General features: G+C 42.2%; 1 protein-coding gene across 1 annotated transcript; it reads right to left on the bottom strand.

Annotated features, from left to right (window-relative positions):
• Window positions 1-2,337: 2,337 nt before the first annotated feature.
• On the bottom strand, window positions 2,338-3,285 carry LOC122928286 (taste receptor type 2 member 119-like). Its single transcript, XM_044280966.1, has one exon. It carries the CDS (start codon window positions 3,283-3,285, stop codon window positions 2,338-2,340), a length of 948 nt encoding a protein of 315 aa, XP_044136901.1.
• Window positions 3,286-24,261: the final 20,976 nt, after the last annotated feature.

Below are 24,261 nucleotides of genomic sequence, written 5' to 3'. Positions count from 1 at the left end.
CTAACCAATCGGATCGATTGCCGGCAAGGGGCCACTCTGATTGGTCCCTTGCCGGCATTACTGCACTGTATGCTGTCCGTGACAGCAGCAGGGCAGGGGCAGAAGCTTTAATCCAAGCGCTTTGCAGCGCTTGGATTAAAGAGCTTGTTTGACGTTTATATACGTGGTAGCTGCACGGGGTATGTGCAGCTATCACGTATATATACAGATTGCGGTCCTGAAGGGGTTAAAGGACATCTGTCAGCAGATTTGTACCTATGACACTGGCTGACCTGTTACATGTGCACTTGGCAGCTGAAGGCATCTTGTGTTGGTCCCATGTTCATATGTGCCCATATTGCTGAGAAAAATTATATTTTAATATATTATATGGAAATGAGCCTTTAGGAGCAATGGGAGCATTGCCATTACAGAGAGCTGAGCCCATTGCTCCTAGAGGCTCATTTGTATATATTAAAACATAATTTTTCTCAGTAATTCGGACACATATGAACATGGGACCCACTCAGATACCTTCAGCTGCCAAGTGCACATGTAACAGGTCAGCCAGTGTCATAGGTACAAATCTGCTGACAGATGCCCTTTAATATTACTTAATGCATTACCGTATTTTTCGCTTTATAAGACGCACTTTTTCCCCCCCAAAAGTGGGGGGGAAATGGCCGTGCGTCTTATAAAGGGAATACTTCGCTGGCCGCTATGCTGAACAGAGCGGCCAGCGAAGTATCAGTGTGAAGGGAGGAGGCGGGGCCCGCTGCAGTGACTCTACTCTAATACACCGGGCCCCGCAACTGTTAAACATTCAATCTGATCTCTATATCTAATTGTATACGCGCTGTACGGTACTTACTGTAGTACCGGAGGTATAACATTAAGATGGCGCAGCGCCTGCCGCAGCTCCCTCCTTATGCGCCGCCTTCCCCAGCTCCCTCTGTCATGCGCCGTCTGCCTGTTCATTCATAAAGTGAGATAAGCAGGCAGGCGGCGCATGAGGAGGAAGCTGGGGCAGACGGCGCATGACCGAGGGAGCTGGGGCAGGCGGCGCATCAGGAGGGAGCTGCGACAGGCGGCGCATGACCGAGGGAGATGACGGTCTGCGCCGTCTTAATGTTATACCTCCGGTTCTACAGTAAGTACCGTACAGCGCGTATACAATTAGATAGAGATCAAATTGAATGTTTAACAGTTGCGAGGCCCGGTGTATTAGAGTAGAGTCACTGCACCGGGCCCCGCCATGAGTGTCCCCGCCTCCTCCCTCCACACTGATCCATCTGATGGGGGATCTGTAGATGACACTTATGGGGATTTGTGGATGACATGTGTCATCCACAGAGCCCCATAAGTGTCATCCACAGATCCCCCATCAGTGTAATGCACAGATCCCCCATCAGTGTCATCCACAGAGCCCCCCTCAGTGTCATCCACAGAGCCCCCCACAGTGTCATCCACAGAGCCCCCCACAGTGTCATCCACAGAGCCCCCATCAGTGTAATGCACAGATCCCCATCAGTGTCATCCACAGAGCCCCCCTCAGTGTCATTCAAAGATCCCCCCATCAGTGTCATCCACAGATCCCCCCATAACAGTGCGTCATCCACAGATCCCCATAACAGTGCGTCATCCACAGACCACCATTAGTTCAAAACCTACCAAAAGCACACCTTTTGGTTCAAAATATTTTTTTCTTATTTTCCTCCTCAAAAACCTAGGTGCGTCTTATCATCAGGTGCGTCTTATAAAGCGTAAAATACGGTATTTGATATTTTTGGCATTTGTTTTTATGTAGCTCCCTCAGCTCGTTCCTGTGACCACTCCATTTTTATTAATGATATATAAGTGGATTTTCTCATCTTTCTTTGGTAATGTTATCTCAGTTTAGTCACGGGAATCTGGTATATGGTTATTAGGCCACCTGCCTTATTTTTTGTATAGGTGCTATATTTCTGGGAAATAAGCTGCAACAGGGTACCAAAGGTGCTCAGCTGAGTCAGCATATTTATAGGCAGTGTCACTCTTCGATGTCTATATTGACGAATGAACCATGAAAACATGAATTCAACATTGTCAGCAAGGTAAGTAACTCTTGGCCTGCTCAAAAAGAGGTAGTACTATTGAATGTTATTGGTTTAACTGTGTCATATGTATTGGCTTATAGCGTTTATTGCTTTTGGACCCTTTGTAGCATGTGTTCGATAGTACTAATGACCCTACAATATACCAGAGGTGAGTTTAGGAGCAGAGGAAAAAAAATTTTGGAAAGTAATTTAATCGTTTGAATTCAGAATAATAAAATGTTCATAAAGACGACTCCAAATGATGAGGAGTCCATGATAAGGGTCAGAGGTTGACAAAAAAGACCTCTATTGTTTTATGTTGCCCTTTACAAAATAAACATTGTAGTAAAGCAAGAGAGACTTCTTTCAGCCTAGGGCTTCCCAATATAAGAACCACAGACTGTGCTGGAGGATAGATATAAATTACCACCAAGCAGGCACAGAATCCAGGACTATTCCTACTGAACGCATCTACAAACAGGAGAACCTCAGATACATAAAATGAAATATAAAGAATGAGAAGGCCACCAATGGTCTTAGCTGCACGTATACGAGCTTCTGCTATTAGACTAAGGTCTCCATTTGCATTCCTGTCTTCCTTGTGGCTGTGTGAAAGCAACAATTTAATGATGATACCATTGGCAATTCCAATTAGAGTCAGTGGAAGAGAACAGCTAATGATAGTGCTGGGGAGCATATACACAGCATTCATTTTTGGCGCAGTTAGTTCAAAACTCTGATTAATAGTTAGGTTTAAGCTAAGGTGGCCATTGTGTCGGTACCAGGCAGCTGGCAAGCCAGTAGCCACTGAAGCAAAAACTGAAGCCATGAGTAGTTTTGGTATTAGCTGAGAAACTCCTAGTTTAAGCTGGATTAGAAATCGGTGGGAAAAAATCATTATCTGTAAGTAGTAGTAGACCGACAGACAAACTGTGAACCAGAAACTGGAAAATATAGGCAGAATAAGCAGAACGGTAAATAAAGTATAGATCTGTTCAGAGCTGTAGAGGTCACGATCCAAGAAACTCACATAATCATTAATCAGCATAATAAACTGGAAAAATACATTGAATGCACCGAGGGTCACCATAATGAGATCTGCTGGATTGAGCTTTCTGCCTCTGACCTTGTCAACAAAATTCACAATGACAATCAGTAAGTTGGTGAACACCCCAAATATGGTGCTTGCTCCTAAAATAATCATGGACACTACAATAAAAGTAGGAGGCATTTGTCTTTCATTCACAATCATCTGAACAGCATGATCTTCAGTGTCTTTCAAGAACCATCAATGAAAAGATCTAGATGCTTCTGTAGAAATTAGAGAAATTAGAAGTAGTAAAATGTTAATGGGTACCAAACATAGCACTGTATATTGTACATTTTGGGGTGATCTATAAGGTTGTGGAGATAGCATAATCAACCTAAAACCTTAGTGGGCCATAGGTGAACAAGACACAGCAGGATTATAAGAAGATGGTACAGGGATGGCATAATTTTTTTTAAATGAAGTGTAATACTATAAGGAGCTATCTCTCACTAGTCACTATACTTATTCATGCTACTATACTTATATATGTACATATACTGTAAATATATACACACACACTTTTAAGTCACATTATTATATACACTTCCCACTTTTGATGTTGGTAGCGCATAGCTCATGAAGGAAGTCACATGTCATGACCTAGCTTGGTGGGTATGTATAAGGGATAACTATTGGTTTTCGGGCCAAGGGTGGCAGTATGTCCGCAGTTTGTGAACTATTCATGTGTTGCTGTGGGGAAAGTGTATCATGAGTGGATAAATAGCACCATTGGGAACACGCAAATATATACAGTATATATATATACAGTGCAGACCAAAAGTTTGGACACACCTTCTCATTCAAAGAGTTTTCTTTATTTTCATGACTATGAAAATTGTAGATTCACACTGAAGGAATCAAAACTATGAATTAACACATGTGGAATTATATACATAACAAAAAAGTGTGAAACAACTGAAAATATGTCATATTCTAGGTTCTTCAAAGTAGCCACCTTTTGCTTTGATTACTGCTTTGCACACTCTTGGCATTCTCTTGATGAGCTTCAAGAGGTAGTCACCTGAAATGGTCTTCACTTCACAGGTGTGCCCTGTCAGGTTTAATAAGTGGGATTTCTTGCCTTATAAATGGGGTTGGGACCATCAGTTGCGTTGTGAAGAAGTCAGGTGGATACACAGCTGATAGTCCTACTAAATAGACTGTTAGAATTTGTATTATGGCAAGAAAAAAGCAGCTAAGTAAAGAAAAACGAGTGGCCATCATTACTTTAAGAAATGAAGGAAAATTTTGAAAGTGTCCCCAAGTGCAGTCACAAAAACCATCAAGCGCTACAAAGAAACTGGCTCACATGCGGACTGCCCCAGGAAAGGAAGACCAAGAGTCACCTCTGCTGCCGAGGATAAGTTTATCCGAGTCACCAGCCTCAGAAATCGCAGATTAACAGCAGCTCAGATTAGAGACCAGGTCAATGCCACACAGAGTTCTAGCAGCAGACACATCTCTAGAACAACTGTTAAGAGGAGACTGTGTGAATCAGGCCTTCATGGTAGAATATCTGCTAGGAAACCACTGCTAAGGACAGGCAACAAGCAGAAAGGACTTGTTTGGGCTAAAGAACACAAGGAATAGACATTAGACCTGTGGAAATCTGTGCTTTGGTCTGATGAGTCCAAATTTGAGATCTTTGGCTCCAACCACCGTGTCTTCGTGCGACGCAGAAAAGGTGAACAGATGGACTCTACATGCCTGGTTCCCACCTTGAAGAATGGATGAGGCGATGTGATGGTGTGGGGGTGCTTTGCTGGTGACACTGTTGTGGATTTATTAAAAATTTAAGGCATACTGAAGCAGCATGGTTACCACAGCATCTTGCAGCGGCATGCTATTCCATCCGGTTTTCGTTTAGTTGGACCATCATTTATTTTTCAACAGGACAATGACCCCAAACACACCTCCAGGCTGTGTAAGGGCTATTTGACCATGAAGGAGAGTGATGGGGTGCTGCGCCAGATGACCTGGCCTCCACAGTCACCGGACTTGAACCCAATCGAGATGGTTTGGGGTGAGCTGGACCGCAGAGTGAAGGCAAAAGGGCCAACAAGTGCTAAACATCTCTGGGAACTCCTTCAAGACTGTTGGAAGACCATTTCAGGTGACTACCTCTTGAAGCTCATCAAGAGAATACCAAGAGTGTGCAAAGCAGTAATCAAAGCAAAAGGGGGTTACTTTGAAGAACCTAGAATATGACATATTTTCAGTTGTTTCACACTTTTTTGTTATGTATATAATTCCACATGTGTTAATTCATAGTTTTGATGCCTTCAGTGTGAATCTACAATTTTCATAGTCATGAAAATAAAGAAAACTCTTTGAATGAGAACGTGTGTCCAAACTTTTGGTCTGTACTGTATGTGTGTATGCAATAGTGGTGCACAGAGACTAGCATGAAGCATTGATACGCTATACGCAGCACACAGTGTGTTCATTCACTAGAGATAGACCCTTTAAAGGCTATAAACACCTTTGGGGATAATCTTTGTATGATCGCATTTTACTCATTTTTGTCTAAAAATCATTTTTTTCAATTGGTCCTTATAAAAAAAAAAAAAATTGCTGTTTGATCTACAGGTTACTACCACTTTGTCTTTTACACAAGTCCCATCAGGTTACTGTTCTGATGGCTCACTCTGTAGCCCTTATCTCCGAACTCCTGACAGCTCATGAACACTCATTGCAGCTTAATACTTATCAAGCTAATAAAAATATGGTTTAAATGAGTGTTTATAAGCTGTCACAAGCTCAGAGATAAGGGCTACAGAGCACATCATCTGAACAGCAACATGTTGGTACTCAGTGTAAAACAGAAAGTGACAGTCTGCAAATAGAAGCTTAACTCTGTGTGACTTTTTTTTAATAATGACCTATTAAAAAAATATTTTTTTTAACCCAAAATAAGTAAAATGCAATAATAAAAATTGCCCTGAAGGTGTTCGTAGCCTCTAACTAGCCTTTAAATTTTAAAAGATGAAACATGTCATTTTAATAGCCTGTTAGTGAAAGGCTGGGTCGTTAGTGGGGCCTTGCGTGCTTATAATTCAGTGTTTTATTTCCTTTCCTAGGCTACTTTCTCCCCTTTATATATATTAATGTTATAAAATGGTATACGATACAATGATGTGGTATTTGTAATTTGCCACCAATAGGCTTTGTTGACTTGTGTTATGCTGTTTCCACCAGGTACGTTCTGCAGCACTTTTGATGCCACCTAAAATACCAGAACCCTGGTGACAACCTGACAGCTACTATTATAAGTCAAAGGAATGCATTAGAATTCATCAAGATCCACAGCCTTACATTTAGCATTGAAAATAAATAATTATGAGATCAGTAAATATTTTCCTATTGTGGATAATCTTTTTACTGTTCAAATTGAATGCAATCGGCTAATTTGGTACAGAAGAATCCAGATTCAACCTGAACATATTATTTTTATAACCTGCACTTGGTTATTTGCAAAAATAATACTTTTTTTTCTAGTAATCTTTAAAAAATAACAAAAAATATTCAATGTTTTATTTGTTGACCGTCAAATGTATATTTGCTATGTTTGTGTAAGCATTTTTAATTTAAAGATATTGATCATTTGGATGATATCTATATGCTTTCTTACCTTCTGAAAATATTTGAATGAGCAACACATGATGATTTCCTCAAAACTTCTTCTTTGTAGCAGCTTTAATGATTTTTAAATAGGTTGTAAAATGCTAATCTCATACATATGCACTTTGCATCTTTTGTAATCCTTGGGATTTCTCTCTCAATTTTCAGGATACCAGGCAAATATGTGCACGTATATATATATCAGTCTCTATTCATATCATTGGGGAGGGGAGAAATTAGAGCTCCAGGGCTAATTGTATGTTTCATTAAATCGAGATTCCCAATGCACCAGGGGAAAAGTTTAATTTATAGTTCATGCCTTAGGCATTTTTAGCGCTTATGCATTATCAAATCAGGCAAAGTTCACACATGGTCTTGTGGTGTAGCTATAAAAGCCAGGCTTAAAATGTAGCATAATCAAACTTACTGCATAAATATAGTAGAACCTAGGTTGCTACATACAGGTCCTTCTCAAAAAATTAGCATATTGTGATAAAGTTCATTATTTTCTGTAATGTACTGATAGACATTAGACTTTCATATATTTTAGATTCATTACACACAACTGAAGTAGTTCAAGACTTTTATTGTTTTAATATTGATGATTTTGGCATACAGCTCATGAAAACCCAAATTTCCTATCTCAAAAAATTTGCATATTTCATCCGACCAATAAAAGAAAAGTGTTTTTAATACAAAAAAAAGTCAACCTTCAAATAATTATGTTCAGTTATGCACTCAATACTTGGACGGGAATCCTTTTGCAGAAATGACTGCTTCAATGCGGCGTGGCATGGAGGCCATCAGCCTGTGGCACTGCTGAGGTGTTATGGAGGCCCAGGATGCTTCGATAGCAGCCTTAAGCTCATCCAGAGTGTTGGGTCTTGCGTCTCTCAACTTTCTCTTCCCAATATCCCACAGATTCTCTATGGGGTTCAGGTCAGGAGAGTTGGCAGGCCAATTGAGCACAGTAATACCATGGTCAGTAAACCATTTACCAGTGGTTTTGGCACTGTGAGCAGGTGCCAGGTCGTGCTGAAAAATGAAATCTTCATCTCCATAAAGCTTTTCAGCAGATGGAAGCATGAAGTGCTCCAAAATCTCCTAGTAGCTAGCTGCATTGACCCTGCCCTTGATAAAAACACAGTGGACCAACACCAGCAGCTGACATGGCACCCCAGACCATCACTGACTGTGGGTACTTCACACTGGACTTCAGGCATTTTGGCATTTCCCTCTCCCCAGTCTTCCTCCAGACTCTGGCACCTTGATTTCAGAATGACGTGCAAAATTTGCTTTCATCCGAAAAAAGTACTTTGGACCACTGAGCAACAGTCCAGTGCTGCTTCTCTGTAGCCCAGATCAGGCGCTTCTGCCGCTGTTTCTGGTTCAAAAGTGGCTTGACCTGGGGAATGCGGCACCTGTAGCCCATTTCCTGCACACGCCTGTACACAGTGGCTCTGGATGTTTCTACTCCAGACTCAGTCCACTGCTTCCGCAGGTCCCCCAAGGTCTGGAATCGGTCCTTCTCCACAATCTTCCTCAGGGTCCGGTTACCTCTTCTCGTTGTGCAGCGTTTTCTGCCACACTTTTTCCTTCCCACAGACTTCCCACTGAGGTGCCTTGATACAGCATCTGGGAACAGCCTATTCGTTCAGAAAGTTCTTTCTGTGTCTTACCCTCTTGCTTGAGGGTGTCAATGATGGCCTTCTGGACAGCAGTCAGGTCGGCAGTCTTACCCATGATTGCGGTTTTGAGTAATGAACCAGGCTGGGAGTTTTTAAAAGCCTCAGGAATCTTTTGCAGGTGTTTAGAGTTAGTTAGTTGATTCAGATGATTAGGTTAATAGCTCGTTTAGAGAACCTTTTCATGATATGCCAATTTTTTGAGATAGGAATTTTGGGTTTTCATGAGCTGTATGCCAAAATCATCAATATTAAAACAATAAAAGGCTTGAACTACTTCAGTTGGTGTGTAATGAATCTACAATATATGAAAGTCTAATGTTTATCAGTACATTACAGAAAATAATGAACTTTATCACAATATGCTAATTTTTTTAGAAGGACCTGTATATACAGTAATAGAACAAAGCATACTGCATAGATGCAGAGGTAGTTTCAGTACAGTTATTTTCATTGCAGTATCTATGCAGTAAAATTGGTCCTGTTAACATAAGTATGTAGTAATTGTGGTTCAGTCATTGTATCTGTGTAGAAAGCTTTTTTTGATGCTGTATCTATGTAGGAAACGTAGTTCTGTTACCATATTTATGCAGTTTGGTTCTGTTACCCTATTTATGTAGTAAGCTTGACTTTGTTACTGTATCCTTATAGTAAGCTTCATTCTGTTAATGGTATCTATATACACTTCACCTATCACACAATTCAAGCAGGGCAATATTAGGCTAAAAAGACATACACTTCTCACAAAAAGTTATGGATATTTGGCTTCTGGGTAGAATTTTAGGATAAACCTAACATGCACTCTAACCTTTACATAGGAACTTAATGTGACCTTCTCTAAACGTTTGAATGCACATGTCCAACTGTTCATGTTTCTGTACTTTTTGCACAACTTGCTGTTCTCTAACAAGTAGCTTAACGGCAAAATTAACAGCAGGTGTTTGATTCATGAATCGCCCAATAAATTTCTTAGTTCAATAAGAATTAGTATTAAAACAGTCCTCCTCATCATGCTGTTTACATTTTGAGATCATGAGACCAAGACAACACCTAATAATTGATCAACAGTGCCCCGCTATTGTGAGGCTTCAAGCAAAATGTTCTCAGACAGAAGTGGCTACTGAGCTTAGAGTGTCATCAGCAGGTTGCAACAGAGTTACAGAGAGACTGGAAGAGTAACAGAAAGGCATATAAGTGGACATTCTTTGGCCACATCCCACACCGATGACTGCTTCTTTGTGAACAATGCCCTGCGGAACAGGATGATGAATGTCACACAACTCAAGGCAAATTTAAAGGAGTTAAGAGGCACCCAAGTGTCACTTCAGATCATTCGAAACTGTTAACTTCAACGTGGTCTGCGTGCAAGGGTACCTGACCACTCCACCAGGCACAGGCGTCATCGTCTTGCATGGGCCAGGGAGCATCTACGCTGGAAGAGGTAACAGTGAGCCTCAGTGCTGTTCACTGATGAAAGTTGATTAACGCTGAGCAAAAATGATGGCTGCTAACGATATTGAATAAAATCATTAATCCAGTCATTGTGCCTCTGTATGAACAACACAGGCCTAATTTTATCTTCATGGTTGACAATGCGCCAGCTCATCGAGGACTCATGATTAGGGAACGGCTGCTGGAGACTGGGGTACCTCAAACGGAGTGGCCTGTACTTTCTCCAGACCTGAACCCCATTGAAAACCTATGGCATCAGCTGAGTCGCCGAGTAGAGGCTCCTAACTCTGTACCCCAGAACCTCAATGACCTGAGGACCACCCTTCCAGAAGAGTGGGATGCCATGCCTCAGCAGAGAATAAGTCAACCTTTGAACAGCATGAGACCATAGGCATGGGCACACCCTAATCAAACCCCTGTGCTCCGCCTCCAGAACTGCCGCATTGCCGTTTGAGCCCCGGCTGCCATCCCCGCACTGTCCGCACAGCTTCAACATACATCGACTGCTCGACTGACGACTATACTGTATCGACTGCTCACAGTGCTCCTGTGCTCCTGCTCCGTGACTCCGTCTCCCGGCGGCCGGCCGCGTAACGTCACTCACTCCGACGTCACGCGCCTGCTGCGCCTGCTTCATTAATAAAGTGGGAGGAGCAGGCGCGTGCGGCGTGACGGAGTGAGTGACGTCACGTTACGCTGCCACCGGCTGCCTAGCTTGAATGTTTAAAGAGCCTCAGAGCCTGCCTGCCCGCCCGCCCAGTGCCCATGCCCAGTGAATTGTGTGCACTCCAGACTACACTGTGAAAAAACTGTGAATGAATGTGAAAGCTGGCCCGGAGTCCTGACTGTCCCAGTAAGTTAGTAATAGATTAATCATTAGATAGTAGTACAAGTCAACTTGGCACAATTTTAATTACAACACTTACATAAGGAACAGCGGGGTCTTACAATAGTTTTTGGCCTGCACCCCCTGTTGGGGGTCAGTCACTGTCAGGGACACTGTTATGGGGGGGAGATATCTGTGGATGATGACACATATATAGCAAAAGATGCTGCTATATGTGTCATCCACAGATTCCCCCCCCGGCCCCCCATAACAGTGTTATCCACATATCCCCCCCACATCTGTGTCAGATTCCACACAGATGCCCCGATAACAGTGCTATCCACAGATATCCTCTTAACAGTCTATTAAAGGGATATCTGTGGATGACACTGTTATGGGGGGCATCTGTAGAATATGACACTGTTATGGGGGATCTGTGGATGACACACTGTTATGGGGGATCTGTGGATGACACACTGTTATGGGGGATCTGTGGATGACTGTCATGGCAGGAAGTGGGAGAGGTTATTGTGTTGTGGTGTTTTTCTTCCGAAAGGGGATGGTTTCCCAGAGAGGTTTAAGCAAACATCTAGACAGTGCGTTTCCGGTCCATCTCGTCGGCGGCAGGTGAGTTCTGGTAACCCTAGGTTGTCTGTTGCCTTTTGTTACTTACCTGTCGTTCGGCTGTCTAGTTGTTGGCCAGCTGCAGGGCTTCTGGAGACACCATACATCCGTTGTGTAGGATGAATGGGTGGTCTCTGCCCTGTCTTCAGGCTTAAGGCATAGCAGGGATACTTAGGGTTCTAGGTTGGTGAGCATGAGCCCCCTTATCTTCTGAGGCGACTAATGCATTAGGAGTTTAGGGAGATCATCAGGGTTGCGTTAGGAGGTGTTTTGGTCCCTGTTCCCTGCTATCCGGCGTAGCAGCGACTGATATTGTACAGTGGGGGGGTTCCCCCACTTCCCGTCGTGACAGTCATCCACAGATCCCCCATAACAGTGTGTCATCCACATATCCCCCATAACACTGTGTCATTCACAGATCCCCCATAACACTGTCATCCACAGATCCCCCATAACACTGTGTCATCCACAGATCCCCCATAACACTTTGTCATCCACGGATCCCCCATAACAGTGTGTCATCCACGGATCCCCCATAACAGTGTGTCCTCCACGGATCCCCCATAACAGTGTGTCATCCACGGATCCCCCATAACAGTGTGTCATCCACGGATCCCCCATAACAGTGCACCTGCGCACTGAGGAGAGACTGAAAGGAGGGGAAGATCCGTGGAAGCAAGCAGAAGACAGCACAGCAGACGACTGAATAGCTTCTTTTGTACGTAAATTATTTTATTATAGTGCTAAAACTGCTTTAAACTCAAAAGGAAAGTTTTGGAGAGTGTTTCTCTCTTTCTCAGGTCTGAAGCAATACCGAGGAAGAAAGGACAACTCTTGAAAGCTTGTCTTTTAAGTATTAGGATAGTACAAAAAAAGGTATCCCTGCATACTGCGCAGAGGCGGAGTCACGGCAACGCTAGGGTGAGGCCTGGCCTGTGTGTGTATGTATATAATATGTATATATATACATACATACACACATGCGCGGGGCGTGTGTGTTCGTACTTTAGGGTGCACACCCTAATGCAATAGGCTACGCACGCCTATGCATGAGACATCGTTGTCAAGCTGTAATTAATGCTCAAGGCCACATGACAAGTTACTGAGACATCCAAACTTTTTGAGGGGGTATACCCACCACTGTTGTTGGCTTTTGTTTCAATAAATTCTTTGAGATGAGGAAATCACCATTGCATGCTTCTACTTAAATGCCCTACTTTCATGATATAATATCACTGTAGTGTGAACTTTTTATATTTTCCATAAATTTCAGCCAAAACCCAAATATCCCTAACATTTCATGAGTAGAGTATCTTTTTAGTTCAGATAACAACTATAAACATACCCGTACAAATATATTTAAGAAAATACACACAAAACGCAAATAAAAAAGAGGGAGGCATCTGTTGGACAAAAAAATAAAGCTGCATTCATATATATAGCTAATGAAATAGATACAAGTATGTGCAAATAAAAGTTCCGTGTACAGTGTATAGAAAACATATAACCAAAAGTATATTAGGTATAGGCCAGTATGTAGGCCATAAACTACAAAATCAGAAAGGTATAACATGCCGCCGGAAGACATCATGATCATGTCACATTTGAACACGTGATTGCACAACACAGTCATGTGAACTGAGGGGAAATGACTGCCTGACATGTCCAGAAGGAGGAGAAAACAAGGTGATGTCACCCATGACCATAGCAAGGCTTCTATCCAGTAGCCTTAGAGTCACATAGCACTTTATATGGACTTTGACAAAACCCCTGTTTTAAGAATGCCCAGCCTTTTGTATTTTATCTGCAGTTCGTGTAGTTAGCCCCTATTTCGCCCTTTAAATGTACACAAACCACCCCCTCTGCTGCCTGTGACACAGTTAGCAAACACAATGGGCATTGCCTGTGATGCAATTGACAAACACAATGGGCATTGCCTGTGAAACATTTAGCAAACACAATGGGCTTGGTCGTCGACCGCATGGAACTATGTCCGGCCCCTTTATCCAATTATCTCCAGGATAGAGGAGGGATTTTACTGTTCATGTGGGAGTGTGTTATATCTTACTGTACATTGATTGGTCACTGTATTTTTTTTTGCCTGTCTTCCACAAGGTCCCCGTGGGAGTAACCTGTGCTTATGGACTTGCATAAACGGCCGAGCTGTGGCCATCAATAAAAGAGATCGTTTTACCCCTTCCTGAAGTCTTGGCTCCAGTTTGGAGGGGATTGGGAGCTATACATTTACAACACCTTCGGATTTACTTGGATTTCGGGAGACGCTGTACGGCTTTACTCAGCTGGAGTGTAAGATATCCGTAACATGGACCATTCATTAATAAACATTAAAAAGCAAAACTATAACTATACTAATAAGCAAGAAATAAGATCTAATAAAATAGAGGAAAAAAAAAAGGGTACTTTCACACTAGGGTTAAAGTTTTCCGGTATTGAGTTCCGTCCTTCAGTTTTGTCCTAATGCATTCTGAATGGAAAGCATTCCATTCAGTATACATCAGGATGTCTTCAGTTCAGTCACTTTTGTGTTATTTGGCCAGAGAAAATACGGCAGCATGCTGTGGTATTTTCTCCAGCCAAAATTCCGGAACACTTGCCGGCATTAATTTCTATTGAAAGGTATTAGTGCCAGATCCGGCATAAAAAATTGCCGCATTGACAGACCCAGTCTTCCGGTCTGCGCATGCGCAGACCTTTAAAAAAAATTGAAAAAAATAAATACCAGATCCGTTTTTCCAGATGACATTGGAGAGACGGATCCGGTATTTCAATGCATTTGTCAAACGGATCCACATCCTGAAACAAATGGTATCCTTTTGCACACAGATTTCCGGATCCGGTAGGCAGTTGCCGGAACTGCCTGCCAGATTCCTCTAACACTAGTGTGAAAGTATCTTGAACCAAATCGCATAATGGCCCAAATTCATATTTCTTACAAAAGTGTCACGTAAAAAGCACGTCATTAAGGTATGTCAGTCATATGCCAAGTATGCATTTACTATATAATATGACTTCAGGGTTATATACTTGTGAGTACTAATTATGAGCACAATTATTTATATATGGGTGCCACAGGAAATATAAATGTAAAAAATGTAATGGATTTTATCCCAATTATGAAACTCCTGTTACCGGACCTTGGTTTTTGTCTTTAGTAAATAAGCACAAATAAGTATTAAAACAGCTCAGGAGGAGATTAATATTTTCTGATTGGCACTGTACCGTATGTCTCACGGACCTTTGATCTCAGTGTACTACCTAGCCTTTATGTCTATGATATGTGACAGTTTGTTAGCTTTTTCCAAAAATTGCATTAAACTGCAGGCTGGTCACACTGAGGTTGCTTCTAACAAATGTAGGCAGCCTCATTAGATGGAGTGCAATATGCCTAGAGACATCTGTTGATTGGACTTGCCTGTGGCCATTTAAACGTTCCTGGCTTAAAATCTTTTGGCCAAGTGGCTAATAAGCCAAATGACTTACCTGTAGAATTGTGAAGCCCTGGGATTTTATTTGGAAGATAACCATGTATGTACCATAAAAATCTCTGGATCCACTTTTTACATTAACGTTTCTGGATAGTTATGATTTTACTGGCATTGTGCCATACACTGTGATGTGCGCAGAAATAGTCAATTTCTTGATACAAATGTAGCTAGTATTTGTTAATATTAGTTTTCTCTTACTAAATATCATTTAAAAAAAATAAAAATAAAATGTGTTATAAATATAAGTGAATGAATATAATCTCCTGTAAATGAAAACAACGGAGAGGTTTATTTTATTTTTCTCCAGTCATGAGCATAAAGCTTTCACTAACATGATCATCAAACAGATCATATACAGTACAGACCAAAAGTTTGGACACACCTTCTCATTCAAAGAGTTTTCTTTATTTTCATGACTATGAAAATTGTAGATTCATACTGAAGGCATCAAAACTATGAATTAACACATGTGGAATTATATACATAACAAACAAGTGTGAAACAACTGAAAATATGTCATATTCTAGGTTCTTCAAAGTAGCCACCTTTTGCTTTGATTACTGCTTTGCACACTCTTGGCATTCTCTTGTTGAGCTTCAAGAGGTAGTCACCTGAAATGGTTTTCACTTCACAGGTGTGCCCTGTCAGGTTTAATAAGTGGGATTTCTTGCCTTATAAATGGGGTTGGGACCATCAGTTGCTTTGAGGAGAAGTCAGGTGGATACACAGCTGATAGTCCTACTGAATAGACTGTTAGAATTAGTATTATGGCAAGAAAAAAGCAGCTAAGTAAAGAAAAACGAGGGGCCATCATTACTTTAAGAAATGAAGGTCAGTCAGTCAGCCGAAAAATTGGGAAAACTTTGAAAGTAAGGGCTATTTGACCATGAAGGAGAGTGATGGGGTGCTGCGCCAGATGACCTGGCCTCCACAGTCACCGGACCTGAACCCAATCGAGATGGTTTGGGGTGAGCTGGACCGCAGAGTGAAGGCAAAAGGGCCAACAAGTGCTAAGCATCTCTGGGAACTCCTTCAAGACTGTTGGAAGACCATTGCAGGTGACTACCTCTTGAAGCTCATCAAGAGAATGCCAAGAGTGTGCAAAGCAGTATTCAAAGCAAAAGATGGCTACTTTGAAGAACCTAGAATATGACATATTTTCAGTTGTTTCACACTTTTTTGTTATGCATAGAATTCCACATGTGTTAATTTATAATTTTGATGCCTTCATAGTCATGAAAATAAAGAAAACTCTTTGAATGAGAAGGTGTGTCCAAACTTTTGGTCTGTACTGTATGTGTAGAAAACACAAATAAAATGAGTCATGAGGCCACTTACCATCATGTCTATTCAAATGAATAATATACCCTGTGCTCGTGTGGAAGCTCTTTATATTGATACTACCCCCTCCTGCAATTAGGATGTGTGATTATTATGGGGATAATTATATTGCTTGATTTAATGCAGGGTCCTACAAAACATAGCTTGAAATAATTGTACCACCTTACCTATGTGGGGTAATGGTTCTCATCTAGTTTGGTCTGATTTGCTTTGTATAGCTTCCTACTGAATATACAGTCAGGTCCATAAATATTGGGACATCGACACAATTCTAACATTGATGTGCGGCGTACAGGCTCAAATAATTTTGTACAAAATGATTTGCCAAGCATCTCTAACTTATTAGTATAGCATTTGCAACTGTGACGCAATTTTGTACTTTATTTGGTTTGCAGTGAGCTGTTGCATTGTATGTTTTGTTTAACACTCTTGTTCTCAGCCATAGCAACGTGCTCCTGCGCTTTGGGATGTGCTGACTGACCCCCTTTTTCCTTTGCAGTTTGTACTGGAGGTGTGGCTGCCTCCCCAGCCGTGCACCCCTGACCAGCTCGTCTGCCCCATAGGCTGATTTTAACTAGTGTGAGTATATAGCTTGGCCTGCTCCCCCTCACTCACTGAAGCCATCTGGCACCAGGAGAGAGATAGTGTGTGGACTCTCATTGCAGTCCTTGGTGGCCATTTGGCGCTGTGGGTGGTGTGGAGTGGGCTCGGCATGCATGTTGGTACCTGCTTTCCTAGGATATAATGGAGGCCATTTTGGCACCAAGAAATGACAGAAATTAAAGCGGGCCCAGCATGCATGTGGAACCTACACTCGCTGAATTATATGATAGCCTTCATGGCACATAACAGGTAGAATTTAGTGTTAGGAACCCGTCTAACTAGAGATCGCCTTGACGTGCGGCAGACGGGCTCAAATAATTTTGTACAAAATGATTTGCTAAGCATCTCTAACTTATTAGTATAGCATTTGCAACTGTGACGCAATTTTGTACTTTATTTGGTTTGCAGTGAGCTGTTGCATTGCATGTTTTGTTTAACAGTCTTGTTCTCAGCCATAGCAATGTGCTCCTGCGCTTTGGGATGTGCTGACTGACCCCCTTTTTCCTTTGCAATTTTTGGCTCTATACACCACCACAATGGATTTGAACTGGAATGAACAAGATGTTCTTTAACTGCAGACTGTCAGCTTTAATTTGAGGGTATTTACATCCAAATCAGGTGAACGGTGTTGAATTACAACAGTTTGCCTCCTGCTTGTTAAGGGACCAAAAGTAATGGGACAAATGGCTTCTCAGCTGTTCCATGGCCAGGTGTGTTTTTCCCTCATTATCCCAATTACAATGAGCAGATAAAAGGTCCAGAGTTCATTTCAAGTGTGCTATTTTCATTTGGAATCTGTTGCTGTCAACTCTCAAGATGAGATCCAAAGAGCTGTCACTTTCAGTGAAGCAAGCCATCATTAGACTGAAAAAACAAAACAAACCCATCAGAGAGATAGCAAAAACATTAGGCGTGGCCAAAACAACTGTTTGGAACATTCTTAAAAAGAAGGTAAGCAGCAGTGAGCTCAGCAACACCACAAATCCCGGAAGACCACTGAAAACAACTGTGGTGGATGACCGAAGAATTCTTTCCCTGGTGAAGAAAACACCCTTCACAGCAGTTGGCTAGATCAAGAGCTCTCTCCAAGAGGTAGGTGTAAGTGTGTCAAAGTCAACAATCAAGAGAAGACTTCACCAGAGTGAATACAGAGGGTTCACCACAAGATGCAAACCAATGGTGAGCCTCAAAAACAGGAAGGCCAGATTAGAGTTTGCCAAACGACATCTAAAAAAACCTTCACAGTTCTGGAACAACATCCTATGGACAGATGAGACCAAGATCAACTTGTACCAGAGTGATGGGAAAAGAAGAGTAGGGACAAGGAAAGGAACTGCTCATGATCCTAAGCATACCACCTCTTCAGTGAAGCATGGTGGTGGTAGTGTCATGGCGTGGGCATGTATGGCTGCCAATGGAACTGGTTCTCTTGTATTTATTGATGATGTGACTGCTGACAAAAGCAACAGGATGAATTTTGTCAGCAGGATGAATTCTGAAGTGTTTCAGGCAATATTATCTGCTCATATTCAGCCAAATGCTTCAGAACTCATTGGACGGCGCTTCACAGTGCAGATGGACAATGACCCAAAGAATACTGCAAAAGCAACCAAAGAGTTTTTTAAGGGAAAGAAGTGGAATGTTATGCAATGGCCAAGTTAATCACCTGACCTGAATCCGATGGAGCATGCATTTCATTTGCTGAAGACAAAACTGAAGGGAAAATGCCCCAAGATCAAGCAGGAACTGAAGACAGTTGCAGTAGAGGCCTGGCAGAGCATCACCACGGATGAAACCCAGCGTCTGGTGATGTCTATGCGTTCCAGACTGCAGGCTGTTATTGACTGCAAAGGATTTGCAACCAAGTATTAAAAAGTGAAAGTTTGATTTATGATTATTATTCTGTCCCATTACTTTTGATCTCTTAACAAGTGGGCGGCACATATGCAAACTGTTGTAATTCCTACACCGTTCACCTGATTTGGATGTAAATACCCTCAAATTAAAGCTGACGGTCTGCAGTTAAAGCACATCTTGTTCGTTTCATTTCAAATTCATTGTGGTGGTGTACAGAGCCAAAAATGTTAGAATTGTGTCGATGTCCCAATATTTATGGACCTGGCTGTATAGAGAAAGTTATTCAAGAAGCCCAACCCTTTACCCATATATCATTCATAAGTACACCTTAGTGACAAGTGACTGGCTCCAAAGGCAGCCAAATGGGTATTTTTTTCTCCTGGGTTATAATGGGGACCATTATGTTATCAGAGCCTGGGCCCACTGCAAGATACTCTGGTACTATGGTGGGCAATTCTGACCCCGGAGGTGCACCAGTGCACTGTCCAAGTCCAGAGGGCCATACCATCAGAAATAGGTGAGGTGGCTTGTCTGTTCTACACTTGTCAAAATATGTTGTAACAGTATTCCAATTTGCTATACAGATTTTCTAGAAGCAACCACTTTGGTTTGCTATTGAACAGGCCTGTCAATCCGAAACATTAGCACTGTGGTGAATGGATTGGATTGCAACAGCAGAAGCCAGCAAGGAGGCATCCTAGTCTCCACACAGAATTGCTTGCACCTGCACCAAAGCACTGGGCCGGATCCTGCTTTCAGAAACCTGGAAGAGGTAGGAAATCAGTAGCGTAGCGTGGGTTGCCAGCACCCGGGGCAAGCCAAGTATTGCGCCTCCCCCCCAACCTGTGACCACGCCCCTTTTTACAAATAATGCAGTATATGTTACCTGCAGTCCTATGTAACACTACAGATAACTCAGTGATAACTCTCTGAGTACAGATAATGTAGTAGATGGGTGTGAGCCCCCAGAATTCAGAACACGCACAGTGTGACCTGAAGTCTGGGGCCAGGCTGCAGCAGTGTGGGCCAAATTCTATATCCACCCTCTGAAAAAAGATATTTGGATGGACATAACATACATTGCTATGAAATATACAGGAGAATACAGCACCATACCTGTTACATCCAGTGACCTCTCCTGTGATGTAGACTTTCCTCAGCATCTTCATTCGGAGATAGGACGTGATAACTTTTTTCAGCCGCGTCTCGTCCCTGTAGAGTTTCACAGATTTTTTTATTTATTTCTCACTTTACTATTATCCTCAGATAACAGACCTCCCCTGCCCCGTAGTGCCCATAACTATAATGTCCTCTGTATAATTATAATATATACTGGCCCCTGTGTATTATTATTATTTCCTCCTCTGTATTATTATTATTTCCTCCTCTGTATTATTATTATTATTATAATGGCCCCCTCTCTAGTATTATAGTAATAATTATGCCCCCTTCAGCCCCTCCAGCATACAGTCCCATGTAAGATACAATCTTCCCCCTGCCTTCAGCCCCTCCAGCATACAGTCCCATGTAAGATACAACCTTACCCCTGCCTTCAGCCCCTCCAGCATACAGTCCTATGTAAATAATATCACACTCCCTCTCTTTGCCGTCTGCCTTCAGCCTCTCCAGCATACAGTCCCATGTAAGATACATCACACCCGTGCCTTCCAGCCCTTCTTGCAAACAGTCCCATGTAAAATGCATCACTCGTCCTGCCTTCAGTCCCTCCAGCATACAGTCCCATGTAAGATACAACCCCCCCGCCTTCAGCCCCTCCAACATACAGTCCCATGTAAGACACATCACTTCCCTGCCTTAGCCCCTCCAGCATGCAGTCACATGTAAAATATATTACTCCCCGCCTTCAGTTCCTCCAACATACAGTCCCATGTAAAATACTAAACTCCCCCTGCCTTCAGTCCCTCCAGCATACAGCCCATGTAATTAATAGCACCCTCCCTCTCTTCACCGCTGGCCTTCAGCCCCTCTAGCATACAGTCCCATAAGATACATCACTCCCCCTGACTTCCAGCCCTTCTTGCAAACAGTCCCATGTAAAATACAGCACTCTTCCTGCCTTCAGCTCCTCCAGCATACAGTCCCATGTAAAATAATATCACCCCCCTGCCTTCAGCCTCTCCAGCATACAGTCCCATGTAAATAATATCACCCCAACTACCCTCTCTTCAGACCCCTCTAACATACAGTCTCCAGTACAAGGATTATTCCTCCTCCCTTCAGCCCCTGCAAAAAGCCCCCCAAGTACAATACCAGTCAGTATTTTCCTCCACATACTGACCTGCAGCCTCTGCTCCTCTCTCCAACATCTTGCTCTGTAGACTTTCCCCACACATATTTAGGCCCCGCCCCCTGGATTATAAGGCTCCGCCTCTTCCCCTGACATCATTCCTTCTAGGATCAACTCCATTCTAGACACTACGGTCGCTCTACTGCCTGATAGGCTTCAGGCCACTAGCCTGAAGCCTATGAGGAAGAACAGAGGGGACGGGAGCCATAGGCTCCCGTGGCCCTCATTGAAGTGCTTGCTGCTTGGCGCTCCCTGCAATTTTGGTCCCAGGGCAACGGCCCCACACCACGCTACGCCACTGTAGGAAATACAGTACCAGCATAGCATGTGTAATGTATGGACAGGCGCGTTCGCGGGTTCTCCATCTCATTGGCCCAAAAATCCATTGAATATATAATATCCCACAGAGGGGTGGGTGGTGCAAATGCAGTGCCCTGGAGCATAGTTTGTTATTAAATGTTATGCTATGTATTGTTATACCATGTATTGCAACCAGCATAGCCATGTATGGATAGCACAGAAAAGGGTTAATAATCCTGACTCAGCCCTTGTAGGTTGCTAGGTGGTAGCTGACTCCACCCCGAGCTCTAGAGGGTGTATAGAGAAGAATGAAGTAGTGATCTATGCCCCTTTTTATCAGGCTCAAGAAATCTGCAGATCTCTGCAAGATCCACAGAAAGAGAGAAAAACTGGAAGAAAAGGAGAGAGAAAGAGGAGAACTTGGAATCTGCTTGGCCGAGTCAGTAAACTAATCTGCAAGTACAGCTATTCAGACCTTACTGCTGTGACTGACACCATTAGAACAACCTTCACACCTAGACACTCCCTAGCCAGAAATGCCTTCAAAACCCTGTATCCCACAGTGAACATTACAGCCATTATTGCCAAGTTACTATTGCCAGACATAGATTCTACTGAGAGAGACTTTAGCAATGGTGTATGGTTGGAAGTGTGACTGCTATTGTTGGACACCAGCCTATCAGCGAATTTCCATGTGTAGAAAGAAAAGGATCCAGCACTAGTTGTGAAAGTTTTTCGGTCCCGGTCTTTATTCCACCAAATATAAAATGTGGGTGCTTGGTCTGGTATGGCAGATACATCGATGATTTGCTCCTCATTTGGGGTGGCGATGTGTCTGCCATACCAGACTTTATAACCTATGTTAACCATAATACTTATAATTAAAAATTTGTTCATGTACAACACACTGAGCTTTTTGGATTTGAGACTGACAGGAATCCCAGATCAGGTAATAAATACTGAAACATATCGTAAAGAAATATCAGGGAATACGATCCCAAAGGCGGATAGCCATCACCCTATTCATACAATCAAAGGTATACCAGTAGGACAATTTACACGCGCCTGCAGGAATTGTAGCACAGAGGTGGCATTCAACAAAGAATGTGAAACAATCTGTAAGCGCCTAAAAATGAGTGGGATATCCCCATTGGATGCTTTCCAGGGGTTTGAACATTGCGAAAAGTAAATTAAGATCAGATTTGTTGGGCCTTACAATAAATTACAATATAAATAAAAATTTTAGAAATAGGAATAACAGTGCCCAAACAAACAAAAATAGAAATATAAATATGAATGAAGAAACAGAAATAAATGAAAACAATAACTCTGACATACTCACCGCAAAACAAGGAAAGGAACTTAAACCTACTCTTGTGCTAACTTATAGTCGCCAATTCTCTAAAATAAAAAAGAATCATTGAAAAATGTCTCCCAATTCTCTATGAAGATGATATACTCCGTGAAGTTTTGAAAGATGGTTGCCACATTGTGTCCAGGAGACCTAACACCCTGGGCACTACACTGTCACCATCTACGTATATATCAGCACAAAAACAGATCCCACCGACCTGGCTCAAGTATACAGGTTTCTCAAAATGCGGGAGTCATTGTTGCAAAACATGTAAAGTAGTAAGTATTACTAAAGAATTTCCTAATTCAACACACTCTGAAATTTTTCCTATTAAGAGCTATATTAATTGTAATACCGCAGGAGTAATTTACATCATCTCGTGCACACTGTGCGATTGGATGTATGTGGGCTGCACAAGCAGAAAATACAAAGAGAGGGTACGGGAACATCTAAACTATATATCCAATCCTACAACAACTGGAGTATCTAACACAGCGAACCATTTCATTAATGTACATAATCGCAGTTTCAACGGTTTCAGTACATTTGCTTTTGAAAGAGTTACAGTCCCAATGAGGGGGGAAATATTAAACAAAAAATTCTCTTACGTGAAGCCTTATGGATTTGGAGACTTAACACTCGATATCCACAAGGTCTAAACTTTAGAAAAGAACTGATGTATCTATATTGAGTTTATATATACAGTACATGATACAACAAAGCCTTCTTTGCATTGTTTTTATACCTATTTTTATTTATATATATAGATATACATTTCTTCTTTTTATGGCATGATAATTGTGTTATGTAGCTGAACTGGCACTGTTATGAAATGTATGCAAGAGAAAACTAGACTTATAAGGGATAGTCCGCTGAACCCTGTTCGCACCATGCGATTTTTCAGTGGGCTGAATGAGGATCACCCACATGGATGACATATGCGATATTTAGGGGAGTCTGTTATAATGTGCGGAGGAATTGATATGCGGACAGACAGTATATATGTTTCTCAAACAAGACATGCATGTCATTTTTACTGGTGCCAGCTCTCCTGCATATGATCTTATGAATTATTTAACCATTTAATTTTATTTTAAATGTCACGGGTGTGTTTGTTTGAACAGGTGTCTGCTGCGCTGATGACCGGGCCCACCCCCCTCTTCCCCCCCTGCCCCTTGCAGGGGGGAGGGGGGGTGGAGGTTGAACCTATTTAAGGTCATGGCGGATCAGATACATTTGATTATGATTAAAAACAGAAGTGTTCGAAACGCGTAAATCGGGGAAGAGTGGGACAAGGTGCCACTGTATTTGTACATTTTATATTTGGTGGAATAAAGACCAGGACCGAAAAACTTTTACAACTGGTGCTAGATCCTTTTCTTTCTACCCATGGATATTCATCAGGACTTGCTTAGGTCTGTTCCGTGCACCTATCTACAGGATTGATACGGGTGAGCTGGATATTACAATTTTCTACTATCAGCGAATTTGTCCTCTTCCAATCATGCCTGCAAGTCAATGCAAAAGAAACTGTAATCTGTATTGTATGTCTTACAACAAAGACATCGTAGTGGGATATGCCAAACCATAGTTTGTAATACTTGTGGTTCCATACTAGTGAGCCTGGTTGACTTTCTAGG

Source organism: Bufo gargarizans, chromosome 1, assembly GCF_014858855.1.
Source record: "Bufo gargarizans isolate SCDJY-AF-19 chromosome 1, ASM1485885v1, whole genome shotgun sequence".
NCBI classification, from domain to species: domain Eukaryota; kingdom Metazoa; phylum Chordata; class Amphibia; order Anura; family Bufonidae; genus Bufo; species Bufo gargarizans.
Note: the sequence above shows the minus strand (reverse complement) of the source record. Positions and strands in the feature narration are given on the sequence as shown.

Coding starts and splice junctions, on each gene's coding strand:
- LOC122928286 (XM_044280966.1), bottom strand. CDS start 3,285: ATGCCTCCTACTTTTATTGTAGTGTCCATGATTATTTTAGGAGCAAGC.